This window comes from Mirounga leonina, unplaced genomic scaffold, assembly GCF_011800145.1.
Source record: "Mirounga leonina isolate KUSES-001 unplaced genomic scaffold, KU_Mleo_1.0 Mir_127, whole genome shotgun sequence".
NCBI classification, from domain to species: domain Eukaryota; kingdom Metazoa; phylum Chordata; class Mammalia; order Carnivora; family Phocidae; genus Mirounga; species Mirounga leonina.
Genome location: NW_023270316.1, coordinates 14,797,881 through 14,814,614, shown reverse-complemented (window position 1 = coordinate 14,814,614; position 16,734 = coordinate 14,797,881). Strand labels below are relative to the sequence as shown.

Here is a 16,734-nt window from a genome sequence, read left to right as displayed (position 1 = left end):
ATCTTAAAAGGTTGACAAATGGTCTAAAACCGTGGTAGTGGGTACATACTTGCTAAATATGTTAAAAATCAGAATTGCACACTCAAAATGGATGAGTTTTATGGTATGAATTATACCTTGATAAAGTTATTAAAAAAGAGAAATGTGTAGACCTCTTAAAACTGTAAGTCTTTTTAATGTAAGGTATTACTCTCTCATTTTTCCCCATAAATTCTTCCTTTGTCATTACACCTTAGCCTCTCTGGTATCAAATCTTCGTCCTATAACCTCTAAAAAACATGCCCTCTCCTCAGTTTCCCTGTTTTTCATTATTTTGGTAAAATTATACTTAAAAATACATATTTAGGAAATAGAGCTAGAAGGCAGAATACATGAAACTCACATGACTGCCGAGCTGTACCTAAGAGTGAGGCGAGAGCTCTCCATACTTCGTTCTTCTCTGCCCTTTCGAGTTTCTAAATGTGTTTGCTTCCTGGTCAGGTTCGGGGGACCCAGGTCTTTTGCCCCCAGCTTCCAGCTCACGCCTGTGTACTGTCCGCCTGAGTGGAGGCAAAGATGCCCTCCTGCTGGTCAGCCCCACGGCAAGTCCTGGGAGGAGCTGGTGTGGCCAGCGTCTCTTTACCCTTTGCCTCCAGTGAACTTCAGGATTTAAAATGGTCAGATAGTGGTGTGTACTGCACGTGTTAGATTTAAGAGATTGAAAATTTCTCATTAATTTCTCATTCTTACAGCTCAAATCTAACCCAAGTGAAAATGAAGAAAAGGAAGCCCAGTTGCAACTTGTGAAATCTGATGAAATGCAGCGTTTGCGCTCCCAAGCACTTGATGCTTTCGAGAACTCCGATCATACGGCTGCTATAACCTTCCTTGATAAGATTTTAGAGGTAAGTTTCTCAGACATTGCAGCTGGCAGGCCTGACACACACTGCTTTTTACTCTAAGGCATGTTTATGCACTTCGACATGTTACGTATTACAAGAAACCTAGATAGGATAAAATCAGGTTGATCTTTGGGCTTTTAGCTCTGAAGTGAAAAGATGGTATTTAGATAGAACAAAATTTGGAACTGAAGTTTTCAGTAAATGTACTGAATGTGCTGTGGAGGAGGAGTTACGTATTTTTATATATTGCTTGCTTTGCTATTTTTGTTTGATTTTACATTTTGTGTTTGGGGGAGAGAACTTGGGAGGTTAGATAATGGGATAAAAGATGAAAGAATTGCTTGAAGGAAAAGGAAAAATAATGTTTGTGGCGAAGAGGAGTGTTTAGAGTAAGTTTCTAGGGAAGAAGCAGATGGAGTTGACAAGATCCAGAGTTCTAGATAGGAAACCTAAGTCTATAGTTTTCTTGCCTCTGAAGGATTGAATGACAGATGGCTTCAGAAGGAAGTCTACTGAAATATTCCAGTAGAAGCAATCATAATTCATGTTTATTTATCATTTTCATAGCACTTTGATGTATAGTTTCACTTAATCTTGGCAATAAACTTGGGATGTATGTAGAGTAGCTTCTTTGATGATTTTGTAGAGGAAATTATGTGGTGTGGTTTAGTGGAATTCATGTTTTATTACAGTATTTTGTTAATGCTTTATTAAGGAAATACAAAGTTAAAATTTTTACCTTCCAGTAGTTAGACTATCCATTTTGACCTAGCTTATTATTCAAGATACTTAATGTACAGTGTTGATTTTGATGTCTTAACATATGTGAAGAATTGACATGACTTTAGAAAGAACAGCTCTGAGAAATAGTTAAAAGATACAGGCTTTATTGGTGGACTTTTGGGCTTAAGTTTTATTTATTTATTTATTTATTAAAAAAAATTTTTTTTTAAAGATTTATTTATTTGACAGAGAGAGACACAGCTAGAGAGGGAACACAAGCGGGGAGGTGGGAAAGGGAGAAGCAGGCTTCCCGCTGAGCGGGGAGCGTGATGGCGGGGCTCGATCCCAGGACCCTGGGATCATGACCTGAGCCGAAGGCAGACGCTTAATGACTGAGCCACCCAGGTGCCCCTGGGCTTAAGTTTTAAAGAATACTAGTCCATTTATGAACTTTGTTGACTTTTTGATAAAGTAGAAATGGTGAAGCCTCAGCCTTCCCACATTGTTTCCCTCTTTTCTTTCTTTTTGTGATATGAGGATTTGATTTCAAAGAGGCAACAATTTATAAAAGAATTCTATTTAGTTATTAGTAGAACAGAAATATTTTGCAGATGTAGAACCTAGATTTTATTTTTTTGAGACTAGAAATTAGAATTGTTGATTAAGTACAAAATCTGATTATGGAATATTCTTTTCAAAATCAGATATGCTTAACTGGGAACAACCTTTTAATAGTAATGCCATGTATTCTTATTTTCAAAGTTTTAAGATTATATAATTGAAGGAAGGAGGAAAGGGGCCTCATTAGTATATATGGGATATTCCTTCCCTCTTAGACTTTATTTAAGATATCCTTGGAGAAATTATTTTGTCACATCTAAATTGTATCAGACTTTTTAATCCTATTTACGAGGTAGAAATCACATTACCTGAAGATGGTTTCATGTTGATAAGTATGTAGGCAAAATATGTGGGAGGGAAGCATGAGTGTGCGTAGTTTACTGTTTCTTAAAGTCTAGTTCTCTTGTTTCTCAAGGTTTGTGTTTGGGATGCAGAACTGCGGGAACTTCGAGCTGAATGTTTCATAAAAGAAGGGGAACCTAGGAAAGCAATAAGTGACTTAAAAGCTGCATCAAAATTGAAGAATGATAATACTGAGGCTTTTTATAAAATTAGCACACTGTACTATCAACTAGGAGACCATGAACTGTCCCTCAGGTCAGTTCCAGTGACGTGCACATCTCCTGTCATCTTTTTCTTGTTGGCCGTAGGATAATAATCTCATTTTCTTTTTAATTTTAAGTTAAAACTGTGGTTAAGGCTGTTTTTACATTCTTCATTTATATATTTTGTGTTATCCCTAAGTTATTCTATTTCCACAGTTTATTTTCACAAGCTATGCTTATGAAGCTAGAGATACTGTATTTGCAGAAGCAAAGTGGGGTGTTTTATGTATGACCTATTTAAGTCATTTTAATTTGAGTTGATACGTGTGTGTGTGACAATACCATATGTAAAATGTATGGTAGATTATTAGGTCTGTGTGTTTTGTTTAATTGTTACCAAAAAAATACCTTTTATTGTGATTTCTGTATTTGGTGTGGAAAACTACTCATTGATTATTTTGACTTGGAGTATTTTCCTCTTTTTAAATACATGAGCAGCGAAGTTCGTGAATGTCTTAAACTTGACCAGGATCATAAAAGGTGTTTTGCACACTATAAACAAGTAAAGAAACTGAATAAGCTAATTGAGTCAGCTGAAGAGCTCATCAGAGATGGCAGGTAAGAGTACGCTCGTTTGCTGTACAGCCTCCCTTACACGTCTTTTCTGGGCACAAAAGAACAGTTGAACTGCTCACTCTTTTACTCGTTAGCCATTGAGGATAGAATATCCTAGAAAGCACTGGGCCTTGGCAAAATTACTACAACTGTACATTTTTTTAATATGGCAGAATATAAATAATAGTAACTGCATAGTATTCTTACCAGCAGATTTGTTTATATTTCACCAAATATTTATTATCTCCTGTGTCAGGCACTGACAATGTACTAGTGGTGTAGAAATGAATATGACATGGTTTTTGGTCTTAAGCTTCTAGATTAGGGTGAGAGACAGACATATAAATTGATTATTAAAAGATAATGCGGTATCTAGAGTGATAGAGATATATACAGAGTATATAGAGATTTTCTTGTGGTATAGGATTCTGGGCTAACAGCCCTTTTGTTACAGCCCTGAAAAATATTGTACCTCTTCTTTGTGACCTCCTTGGTTTCCATTGTCATTCTAATGGTCTTCTCCCTAAAAATAAGGCATTTTCCTCTGACTGCTTTCAAGATTTTTTTCTTTGTCTTGAGTACTCAGAAGTTTAATTGTGTTGTATCTAGGTGTGGATATCTTTGTTTTTATCCTATTTGAAGTTTACTTAGCTTCTGGAATATGTAGGTTTATGTCTTGTCAAATTTGGGAGGTTTCAGTCATTATTTCTTGAGTACTTTTTCAGTCTTCTCTCCTTTCCATCTTAGATTCCAACTGACATAAATGTTAGCTCTTCTGTTATAGCCCCTCATGTCCCTGAGACTCTATTCATTTTTCTCAGCTCATTTTCTTTCTGATCAGATTGGGTCATTTTTTATCATTCCAATTCACTGATTCTTTTCTCTGTCACCTCCGTTCTACCGTTGAAGGACATTCAATGAGCTTTTTATTTGGGTTTTTCTGTTTTTCAGTTCTAATAAACAGATTCCATTTGGTTGTTCTTGTATCTCTTCTGTTACTTTGCCAAGGCTGTCTGTTGCTTTCATTTGCTTTAAGCATGTTTGTCACTGCTGCTATTTCCATGGCTGCTTTAAGATCTTTGTCAGATAGTTCTTTTTTTTTTTTTTTTAATTTTATTTATTTATTTGAGAGAGAGAATGAGAGAGAGAGAGCAGGAGAGGGGGGAGAGTCAGAGGGAGAAGCAGACTCCCTGCCGAGCAGGGAGCCCGATGCGGGACTCGATCCCGGGACTCCAGGATCATGACCTGAGCCGAAGGCAGTCGCTTAACCAACTGACCACCCAGGCGCCCCTCAGATAGTTCTAACACCTCTGTCCTTTGGGGGTTGGAAGTGTCTGTTCTCATTCAGTTTGAGATCTTCTTGTTTCTTGGTATGCTGAGTGGTTTTTAATAGAAACTTGGACACTTTGATTTTGTAAGACTTTTTTTTAATTTAAATCTTCTGTTTTGGCTGTTTTTTTCTGACATTGTTCCAGCGAAGCAGGGGTGGGCATTGCGTTGTTACTGTCAGGGAGGTAGAAGTTTCCTACTTGACCTTTGTTGATACTTGAGGTGTGGGGCTTCTCACTACTGCTTGGAGCAGGTGAGAGTTTTGGGGGCTATTTGTAGCCATGGATGAAAGTCCTGGCTCCGCACTTGGCCTTGTGTGCACCACCTCGGTACAGGGCGGGGCACACCTTGGCGCGGCCTCAGCAGGAAGTGAGGGCTGTCCACCGGACTGGCTGGCGTTGGTTGAGGCGGGGCTTTACTCGCTTTCTGTGGCGTTCGGCTGGAGTGGAGCTGTTGTTGTCAAAGTTGCCATCTAGGCTGCCCTTCCCAGGTTTTTTGGCCTGAGAGAGCAGACTCCTGGTGGGTTTTTGATTTTATTGTCTGCACCCTTTGGCATTTCTGAGTTGCTGGCTGCTTTAGCTCCAAATTTGGGGTATAGGAAGAAAAAAAAAAAATCCAGGAAGTTTACCATATTATGTTTCCCTCAGGTCCCAAGGTCCCTAGCTGTTGGGTTTTTTTTTTCCCCCCCAAGTTTTACCATTGTTTTAGTTAGTGAAACAAAATCAAGATAAATCAAATTATGTGCAACAATGTTTCTAACAGATGTAAGAGGTAAATACGAATTTTATATGACAACATGTCATACTAGTATTACTATAACAAATTTCCAATAATTTGACAATTACCTTTCAAAAAATTTCCCCCAAATTCTAAGCAAAGTATGCATATTGGAAGTTAACTCTAAACAGGCGTAACTGTCTTCTTATCCAGTTTTGTGTGAAGAGACTCAAGAGTTCAGGTCTGACCAAGATATTGATGGTGAACATAGAATTCTCCCCTCCCCACCTCTAAGCTTCCAGCCCCGCAACTACAGCTACCTGCCCAGACAGGTCAAAAAGAGCAACACAAGTGCCCAGTGTAGAATTAACAAGTATATTAGATTTGTATTATCATCTATATAACTTTATGATTTGTATGCATAAAACATAAAAGCATATCAGCATTAAAAAGAACACAACATTTGGGATTAATTCACTCTAAATGTGCCATCCTCAAATGGTCTACCTTCTTCTCTTTCTGAGTTTTTTCATATTTTTACAAATATGTAATGTCTAGGGTATTTTAATTTAATTGTACCTAGTTGGAGGAACTGGGGAAAGTACATCCATTTCACTTTCTCAGAAGCTAACCTTTTTTTTTTGTAAGTGAAATGCAGTTATTTTCTAATTGAACTTTTTATTTGGAGCTAATTATAGTTTCAAATGTAGTTGTAAGAAGTAAAGTGAGGTTTTGTATTCTCTGTACAGTTTCCTACAGTTGTTGGACCATCTTGGAAAACTACAGAACAATATCTCACCTACGATTTTGACATTGATAGCTTCCATTTTAAATGTTATATTTAAGTCTGTGTTTTAATACATCAGCATTTAAATGTGAAGATTGTAATGCATTTTGGGAATAATGTGCCACAGTGGTATAAAAATATCTTTTAGTTTGCCATTACTAAGGAAAGTAACTTAGTGTATAACATGACTAATACTTTTCACTAGTTTTTTTTTAAAATGCTGAAATAGCTTTTATTGTTCTTAGAAAGCTGGGAATTCTGCAAGGAACTACATTATACTTAGCTGTGAATATTGACATTCATTATTTAAAATGGCATGTAGCTAATGGGCTCTGTTATTTCATGAAGGTGTGTAGTGACCAACAAATAAAACCTGATCTCTGTTTTGCTGAAAATGCTTTGTGTGAGTCAGACTTTAACAAGGTGTTTTACTCCGTTTCAAAATTGTGAGCATTTTTCTGTAAAGAAATTCATCACTTTGTTTGGTATTCACAGGTATGCTTTTATTTGTACATACACATTTTCTGTGGTCATGTGTTCTATCTCCCAACTTTTCCTGGCAGAGGTACCTTCTTTGCCACTGTAGATTAATAAGGGAAAAATAGTGTTTGAAGGCACCTGCTCATTCAGGTGAATTGATTAAGTAACATAGTGAAGAGTAGAGGGTCCTTTCTTTAGCTCTAGGTACTCATCATGATCTGCTCATTCATAGATACACAGATGCAACCAGCAAATATGAATCTGTCATGAAAACAGAGCCAAGTGTTTCTGAATATACGATTCGTTCAAAAGAAAGGATTTGCCACTGCTTTTCTAAGGTAACAGTTGATTGGTTCCCAGAAATGTAAAAACTTAATATATGGAATAACAACCATAAATCCTTTTCTCAACATTTATTTATTGTAGGATGAGAAGCCTGTTGAAGCTATTCGAGTATGTTCTGAAGTTTTACAGATGGAGCCCGACAATGTGAATGCTCTGAAAGATCGAGCAGAGGCCTATCTAATAGAAGAAATGTATGATGAAGGTAAATCTTTAAGGAATTTGATTTGCAGTGTCTAAAAGTTGATGTATATGAAATCACATGTTTAACATCCTTTTGTTTAGAACGAGTTTGCCAGAGTAGCTAGAAATGTTAACAACTGTAGGAAGATGGCAGAGAACTTGAAAATTGTTCTTCCTTAGTGGAACTTGAAAGGTATACCATATGAGGAGAGCGTTCTGCTGTTAAAACCAGTTCAGTGGAATATAAAAATAAAAATTTTAGCCTTTATGTGTTGTAGACAAGTTAGAATAGTTAAATAGCAACATAGAAAATTTAAGTGTTAGATTTCATATCATCCAGAGGTAATCACTGTTCATCTGGGATTTATATCTTTCAGACTTTTTCCTGTGCATATATATTAGTCTATGTTTTATGCATGTGTATGTATATATATATTCTCTGCATATGCATGGTATACATATTACACCTGCAACATACATATATATGTCATATATGCCTAGATATAAAATGATCTCCTGTGACCACTGAGCTGTTGAGTAACATTAGGATAGTTGCTTATCCTACTTTGTTCAAGTTGAAGTAACAGAGAGAGTTTCCTGTTAGATGTTGTAAGGGCCTTGAATAAACAAGGGCAGTATCCTATTTTTGGAAGAGAACTAAGGCGCATACAGTAATATATATTAAAAAGAATTCTTTCATATTTATTGTTTTGTGACTTTTTCATGTGACAGTATGCTATGAACATTTAAGTATGATGGTTTTTAAAAGAAGTGAGCCTTATAGCCCTTATTGCAAAGTTTTCATTTCAAATCAGGTAAAGCATTTTATTTTATTTTATTTATTTATTTATTTATTTATTTTTAAAGATTTTATTTATTTATTTAATTGACAGAGAGAGAGAGAGAGAGAGAGAGACAGCTAGAGAGGGAACACAAGCAGGGGGAGTGGGAGAGGGAGAAGCAGGCTCTCCACCGAGCAGGGAGCCCGACGCGGGGCTCGATCCCAGGACCCTGGGATCATGACCTGAGCTGAAGGCAGTCGCTTAACCAACTGAGCCACCCAGGTGCCCCCAGGTAAAGCATTTTAAATTGAAAATGGTAAGAGTATATTTTGGCTTGTGGTACTCTTTTTTTCCCCTCCATTTAAGTGCTGAATATTTATATAATAAAACATGCGGCTGTTAATACGTATTACTGTCATGTTAAAGTAATTATATTATGGTAAGTGGTAATCCTGGATAACATTTTAAATGCACTGAGAATGCATCTGCAACAGTGATAATTTAGGTAGGTTTGTGGTACTCTTTTTTTTTTGAGAGAGAGCAAGCATGCAGGTGGGGAGGAGCAGGGGGAGATGGAGAGAGAGAGAGAGAGAATCTTAAGCAGGCTCCATGCCCAGCGGGGCTTGATCTCATGTTCCTGAGATGGTGACCAGAGCTGAAATCAAGAGTTGGGACACCTAAAAGACTGAGCCACCCAGGTGCCCCTCTTTTTTTTTTTTTTAAGGCACACTGATCATTCACTTTTTTCCTGCTTTTCACAATTTGTAAAGAATCTTGTTCCTTAGCAGTTTCCTGTGAGTGATGATGGCGCTAGTTACTGCTATTTGTGGGACATTTTGTAGTACAGTCCTTGGTTTGATTGAGGCTTGAAGTGTATGTAATCAAAATGATCTTCAAGAAGATCCTGTTAGCATCCTTTTCTTTTCACTTTTGAGCTACTGTGTCTACTCAGTGAGATTGGCTGTACTCTAGGATTTTTGCATTCCTGTTAGTTTTTGGAACTCTTCATCAAAGGTACTTTTGTCTTCTGTATTTAAATCCTCAGCTCTAATTGTGAAATTAGAGAAGTTGCTGAATATAAAAAGCTTAGCTGTTAAAAGAAGGTTAAATCTTGTAGGCTGCTAAAGATAATTTGAAGATGCTTTTGTAACTTGAATGCTAAACTGACTGTTTTTTAGGGAAACTTGACAGCTTAATTCTTGAAGAAAAAGATGCTTAGTACTAATCTAATAGAATAGATTTGTCTTCGGAGTCTGTTTTTGCCTTTAAAAATATCTTTTAAATAGGAGTTTATTCTTTGTCTTCATTGGTATGTTTGGATTATACACTGGGGAATCTTTCTGAATTATGGTTTTAGAATAAAATGGTTGTTCAAGTCACAAGTATGGCAACTAAGCAACCTCATGGAGAGATTGAGAATGGGATTGGTAGGTCTTTCAATTTGGGGGGTGGGGTGGGGTGCCAAGGAGGCCTGTATAACTAAAACTGAAGGGTATTACTTGACTTGTTTAGATTTGAGTTGGAGGTTTAGTAAATGATGTAGATGAGTGGTAATCTTACTTAACTAGGCTAAATCATATTTTGAAATCCCGAGCTAAAACATGAGGGCTTTCTATATTCTGTTTACTGGTTTTATCTTTTTTTAAATAAGCAATTTAAAGTGATGATAGGAATGTAATGAATAAAGAAAAACAAGGTTTAGGTTAGTGAATAATGGAACATGGAGATTTATTAATTTGGGGATTATGACAGAATTATCAGGAAAGATATTAGGGGATTCCACTCACTAGAAAGTAAAGTAAGCCTGTTGTTTGAGGATGCCTCTGAGATCATGAAAAATGAAGGAGGCTCTTCAGAACTATATGAGTAATTCTTTTCATAGCTTTTGAGAGGAGCAAACTGACATTGAAGCATTACTAAACAGTAGGTAAAGTTCCTTTGAATATAGGGATGATTCAGGTGTCCTTATGAGATAAGCAGTTATATTGGCTAGAACTTAAGCTATGTGAGGACCTGTGTCTATTTTATTAATCGATTCGTCTCTGCTACTTGTGCCTGACATGTAGCAGGCCCTCATATATTTGCTGAATGAATGAATGGAGTTAGTTTATCAAGAAGGGCATAGTGGAAAGAGTATGGGATTTAGACTTAGTCCTGAATTTGAGTCTGACTATACTATTTATTTTTTATTTTTACTTGTAGGAAAATTCATGTAACCTAAAATTGGCCCTCTTAGCCATTTTAAGTTTTTATTTATTTATTTGTTTGTTTGTTTGTTTGTCTGTCTGTCTGTCTGTCTGTCTGTCTGTCAGAGAGAAAGAGAGAGCGAGAGCACAAGCAGGGGGAACAACAGACAGAGGGAGAAGCAGGCTTCCCGGTGAGCAGGGAGCCTGATGCGGGGCTCAATCCCAGGACCCTGGGATCATGACCTGAGCTGAAGGCAGACGCTTAACGACTGAGCCACCCAGGCGCCCGCCAAGTTTTTATTTTAATCACTGGGTGCTCATCATGACAAGTGCACTCCTTAATCCCCATCACCTATTTCACCCATCCCCTTCTCCACCTCCCCTCTGGTAACCATCAGTTTGTTCTCTATAGTTAAGAGCCTGAAGGACACCTGGCTGGCTCAGTCGGTAAATCATGTGACTCTTAATCTCTGGGTTGTGAATTTGAGCCCCACTTTCGGTGTAGAGATTACTTTAAAAAAAAAGTGTCGGTTCCTTGATTTGTCTCTTTTTCCTTTTGCTTGTTTTGTTGTATTTCTTAAATTTCACAATGAGTGATATCATATGGTATTTGTCTTTCTCTGACTGACTTATTTCACTTAGCATTATACTCTCTAGTTCCATCCATGTCATTGCAAATGGCAAGATTTCATTCTTTATTATGGCTGAATAATATTCTATTGCAGATATATACCACATCTTTGTCTGTTCATCTGTCCATGGACACTTGGGCTGCTTCCATATCCTGGCTGTTGTGAATAATGCTGCTATGCACATAGAAGTGCATGTATCCCCTTGAATTAGTGTTTTTGTATTCTCTGGGTAAATACCCAGTAATGCAATTGCTGGGTCGTAGGGTAGTTCTAGTTTTAACCTTTTGAGGAACCTCCATACTGTTTTCCAGAGTGGCCGCACCGGTTTGCATTCCCACCAACAGTGTAAGAGGGTTCCTTTTTCTCCACATCCTCGCCAACACCTGTTGTTTCTTGTATTGTTGATTTTAGCCATTCTGACAGCTTTGAGGTGAATAACAAACTCATTATAGTTTTGATATGCATTTCCCTAATGAGAAGTGATGATGAGCATCTTTTCAGGTGTCTGTTAGCCATCTGGATGTCTTCTTTGAAGAAATGTCTGTTGATGTCTTCTGCCCATTTTTAAATTGGATTACTTGTTTTTGGGGTGTTGAGTTTTATAAGTTCTTTATATATTTTGGATACTAACCCTTTATTGGATATGTCATTTGCAGATATCTTCTCCCATTCAGTAGGTTACCTTTGAGTTTTATTGATCCTTTCCTTCATTGTGCAGAAGCCTTTTATTTTGATGTAGCCCCAATAGTTTATTTTTACTTTTGTCTTCCTTGCCTCAGGAGGCATATCTAGAAAAAAGTTGCTATAGCCAATGTCAGAGATATTACTGCCCATGCTCTCTTTAAGGACTTTTAATGGTTTCAGATCTCACATTTAGGTCTTTCATCCATCTTGAGTTTATCTTTGTGTATGGTGTAAGAAAGTGGTCCGTTTTCATTCTATTCTAGTCTATTTATGTATGTATGTATGTATATATGTATGTATCTATTTATTTGACAGAGAGACACGGCGAGAGAGGGAATACAAGCAGGGGGAGTGGAAGAGGGAGAAGCAGGCTTCCCACGGAGCAGGGAGCCCAATGCAGGGCTCCGTCGCAGGACCCTGGGATCATGACCTGAGCCAAAGGCAGATGCTTAACGACTGAGCCACCCAGGCGTCGGGTTTCATTCTTTTGCATGTGGCTCTCTAGTTTTCCCAACACCATTTGTTGAAGAGACTCTCTTTTTCCCATTCGATCTTCTTTCTGGCTTTGTCAAAGATTAATTGACCATATGTTTCTGGGTGTATTTCTGGGTTTTGTATTCTGTTCCCTTGATCTTTGGGTCTGTTTTTGTGCCAGTACCATATTGGTTTGATTACTACAGCTTTGTAATTAACTTGAAGTCTGGAACTGTCATGCCTCCAGCTTTGCTTTTCTTTTTCAAGATTGCTTTGGCTGTTCGTGGTCTTCTGTGGTTCCATACAAAGGTTAAGATAGTTTGTTCCAGCTCTGTGAAAGATGCTGTTGGTATTTTGAGAGGGATTGCATTAAATGTATAGATTGCTTTGGGTAGTGTAGACATTTTAACAGTATTTGTTCTTCCAGTCTGTGAGCACAGAATGTCTTTCCATTTCTTTGTGTCGTCTTCAGTTTCTCTCATCCCGGTGTTTTCTCAGAGTACAGGTCTTTCACCTCTTTGGTTAGGTTTATTCCTGGGTATCTTATTATTTTTGATGCAGTTATAAATGGGATTTGTTTTCTCAATTTCTCTTTCTGCTCCTTCATTATAGGTGTATAGAAACACAACAGATTTCTGTAGATTGATTTTGTATCCTGTGACTTTACTGAATTTATCGGTTCTAGCAGCTTTTCGGTGGAGTCTTTTTGGTTTTCTGTGTGTAGTATCATGTCATCTGCAAGTAGTGACAGTTTGACTTCTTCCTTACTGATTTGGATGCCTTTTATTGCTTTTTGTTGTCTGATTGCTGTGGCTAGGATTTCCAGTGCCATGTTGAGTAGAAGGGGTGAGAGTGGACATCCTTATCTTGTTCTTGACCTTAGAGGAAAGGCTCTCAGTTTTTCCTCATTGAGGATGCTGTTAACTGTGGGTTTTTCATATATGGCCTTTATTATGTTGAAGTATGTTCCCTCTAAACCAGTTACTTTGTTGAGAGTTTTTTATCATGAATGGATGTTGTACTTTGTCAGATGCTTTTTCTGCATCTATTGAAATGATCATATGGTTCTTATCCTTTCTCTTATTGATGTGATGTATCATGCTGTGATTTGAACCACCCTTGCAACCCAGGAATAAATCCCACTTGATGGTGTTGAATGATCTTTTTAATGTATTGTTGGATTTGGTTTGCTAGTATCTTGTTGAGGATTTTTATATTTATGTTCATCAGAGATATTGGCCTGTAGTTCTGTTTTTTTGTGGTGTTTTTATCTGTTTTGGTATCAGGGTAATGCTGGCTTCATAAAATGAATTTGAAAGTTTTCCTTACTTTTCTATTTTTTGGAATACTTTGAGAAGAATAGGTGTTAACTCTTCTTTAAATGTTTGGTAAAATTCCCCTGTGAAGCCTTCTAAGTCCTGTACTTTTTTTGTTGGGAGTTGATTATTGATTGAATTTCTTTGCTGGTAATCCATTTGTTCAAGTTTTCTGTTTCTCCCTGTTTCAGTTTTGGTAGGTTATATGTTTCTAGGAATTTATTCCTTCTGGGTTGTCCAATTTGTTTCCATATAGTTTTCCATAATATCCTCTTATAACTGTTTGTATTTTTGTGGTGCTGGTTGTTACTTCTCCTCTCTCATTTGTGGTTTTATTTATTTGCATCCTTTCTCTTTTTTTCTTGATATGTCTGGCTAGAGGTTTATTAATTTTATTGTGTTTTTTTTTTTTTTCCAAAGAACCAACTCCTGGTTTCATTGATCTGTTTTATTGTTTTTGGTTTTTTTTTCAGTTTCTATATCATTTATTTCTGCTCTAATCTTTATTCCTTACTTCTGCTAATTTTAGGTTTTGTTTGTTCTTTTTCTAGTTCCTTTAGGTGTAAAGTCAGGCTGTTTGAGATTTTTCTTGCTTTTTGAGGTAGGCCTGTGTTGCTATAAACTTCCTTTTAGAACAGCTTTTGCTATGTGCAAAGGTTTTGAACTGTTGTGTTTTCATTTTCATTTGTTTCCATGTACTTTTAAATTTCTTCTTTTATTTCATGGTTGACCCATTCATTGTTTAATTGCATGTTATTTAAGTAGCATGTGGTCTTTCCAGATTTTTTCTTGGGGTTGACTTCTAGTTTCATAGTGCTGTGATCAGAAGAGATGCCTGGTATGACATCAGCCTTTTTAAAATTTGTTGGGGTTTGTTTTGTGGCCTAATATGTGATCTTTTGTGGGGAGGATATTCCATGTGCACTTGAAAAGAATGTGTATTCTTCTGTTTTAGGATGGAATGTTCTTAATATATCTGTTAAATCCAGGGTGCTGGGGTGGCTCAGTCGGTTAAGTGTCTGCCTTCAGCTCGGGTCATGATCCCAGGGTCCTGGGATCAAGCCCCACGGCGGGCTGTCTGCTCAGCGGGAAGCCTGCTTCTCCCTCTCCGTCCGCCTGCTGCTCCGCCTGCTTGTGTTTGTGTTCTCTCTCTGTCAAATAAATAAATAAAATCTTAAAAATATATATATGTATATTATCTGTTAAATCCATATGTTCCAGTGTGTCATTCAAAGCCACTGTTTCCTTGTTGATTTTCTGTTTAGATGATCTGTATGTTGATATAAGTGGGGTGTTAAAGTCCTGTACTATTATTGTATTATTGATTAGTTCCTTTATGTTTGTTATTACCTATTGTATGTATTTGGGTGCTCCTGTGTTGGGTGCATAAATATTTACAATTGTATATCTTCTTGCTGGACTCTTCCCTTTATTATTATATAGTGTCCTTCTTTGTCTCTTGTTACAGTCTTTGTTTTAAAGTCTAGTTTGTCAGATACAACTGTTGCTACTCTAGGTTTCTTTTGATATCCGTTTGTGTGATAAATGTTTTTCTGTCTCCTCACTTTCAATCTGTAGGTGTCTTTAGGTCTAAAATGAGGCTCTTGTAGGCAGCATATAGATTGGTCTTGTTTTTTTTATCCATTCTGTCACCCTAAGTCTTTTGATTGGAGTGTTTAATCCACTTACATTCAGTGTAATTATTGATATGTATTTATTGCCATTTAATTTTTTTATTTTAAAAATTTTTTATTGTTAGGTTAATCACCATACATTACATCATTAGTTTTTGATGTAGTGTTCCATGATTCATTGTTTGTGCATAACACCCAGTGCTCCATGCAGAACGTGCCCTCTTTAATACCCATCACCAGGCTGGGGCGCCTGGGTGGCTCAGTTGGTTGAGCGACTGCCTTCGGCTCGGGTCACGATCCTGGAGTCCCGGGATCCAGTCCCGCATCAGACTCCCTGCTCAGCGGGGAGTCTGCTTCTCCCTCTGACCCTCCCCCCTCTCATGCTCTCTCTCTCTGTCTCATTCTCTCTCTCAAATAAATAAATAAAATCTTAAAAAAAAAAAATACCCATCACCAGGCTAACCCATCTTAATTACTTGCTTTGTGGTTGTTTCTGAAGATTTTCTCTGATCCCTTCTTGTCTTTCTCTCATGGCTTGCTGGGGTTTTTTTTAAGTGATATATTTGGATTTCTTTCTCTTTATTCTTTGTATATTTATTAGTGGTTTTTGATTTATGGTTACCATTAGGTTTGTATATAACCTCTTCTGCATATAGCAATCTATATTAAGGTGATAGTCGTTTAAGTTTAAATCCGTTCTTTTCTCCTCCTCACGTTTTAGGTATATGGTGTCATATTTTTTTTATTTTTATTTTTTTAATTTATTTATTTGAGAGAGAGAGAATGAGAGACAGAGAGCACGAGAGGGAAGAGGGTCAGAGGGAGAAGCAGACCCCCCGCTGAGCGGGGAGCCCGATGCGGGACTTGATCCCGGGACTCCAGGATCATGACCTGAGCTGAAGGCAGTCGCTTAACCAACTGAGCCACCCAGGTGCCCCTATGGTGTCATATTTTATATCCTTTTATTTTGTGAGTTCCTTGACTGATTTTTTACAGAAATATTCATTTTTATTGCTTTTGTGTTTCCTCCCTTCATACTGTCGCTTTTGGTCGAAATTTCCACTCAAAGAGTCCCCTTTAATACTTCATGCTGGGCTGGTTTAGTGGTCATGAACTCTAATTTTTGTTTGTTTGGGAAAGTCTGTCTCTCCATCTATACAGAATGATAGCCTTGTTGGATAGAGTGTTCTTGAATGCAGATTTTTCCCATTTAGCACTTTGAATATATCATGCCACTCCTTTCTGGCTTGCAAAGATTTTGCTGAGAAATCCACTGCTGGCCTTAGGGGCTTTCCTTTGTATGCAGCCATCTTCTTTTGTCTTGCTGCTTTTAATATTTTTTCTTTATCATGTATATTTGCCATTTTAATTACAATGTATCTTGGTGTGGATCTGCTTTTGTTGACTTTGTTTGGGGTTCTCTGTGTCTCCTGGATCTGGATGTCTGTTTCCTTCCTCAGATTAGGAAGTTTTCAGCTATTATTTCTTCACATAAATTCTCTCTCCCCTTTTCTTTCTTCTTCTTCTGTGATCCTCTAATATGAATGTTACTACCTTTGATGGAGTCACTGAGTTTCCTAAGTCTATTCTTGTGTTGCATAATTCTTTTTTTCTCTTTTGTTCAGCTTGATCACTTTCCATTACTCTTCTGTAGGCCATTAATTCATTCCTCTCCTTTTTCCAGCCTGCTCTTCTTTCCATCAGGTGTGTTTCTCATTTTGTTTATTGAGCCCTTCCTCTCTGCTATGTTATCTCTCTGCTATGTTATCTCTGTGTTAATTATCTCTCTGCTATGTTATCTCT

The 16,734-nt window shown here is 37.3% G+C and overlaps 1 protein-coding gene across 3 annotated transcripts in view; it reads left to right on the top strand.

The window, feature by feature from the left end:
- Nucleotides 1-16,734, top strand: part of DNAJC3 (DnaJ heat shock protein family (Hsp40) member C3) — a 91,840-nt gene that overhangs the window by 63,069 nt on the left and 12,037 nt on the right. For all 3 annotated transcript variants that reach the window (XM_035003173.1, XM_035003171.1, XM_035003172.1), the window contains 5 exons: nt 732-884; nt 2,641-2,822; nt 3,269-3,388; nt 6,931-7,036; nt 7,125-7,245. In XM_035003173.1, the coding sequence (XP_034859064.1) occupies nt 732-884; nt 2,641-2,822; nt 3,269-3,388; nt 6,931-7,036; nt 7,125-7,245 (682 nt within the window). The remainder of the gene's footprint in view (nt 1-731; nt 885-2,640; nt 2,823-3,268; nt 3,389-6,930; nt 7,037-7,124; nt 7,246-16,734) is intronic.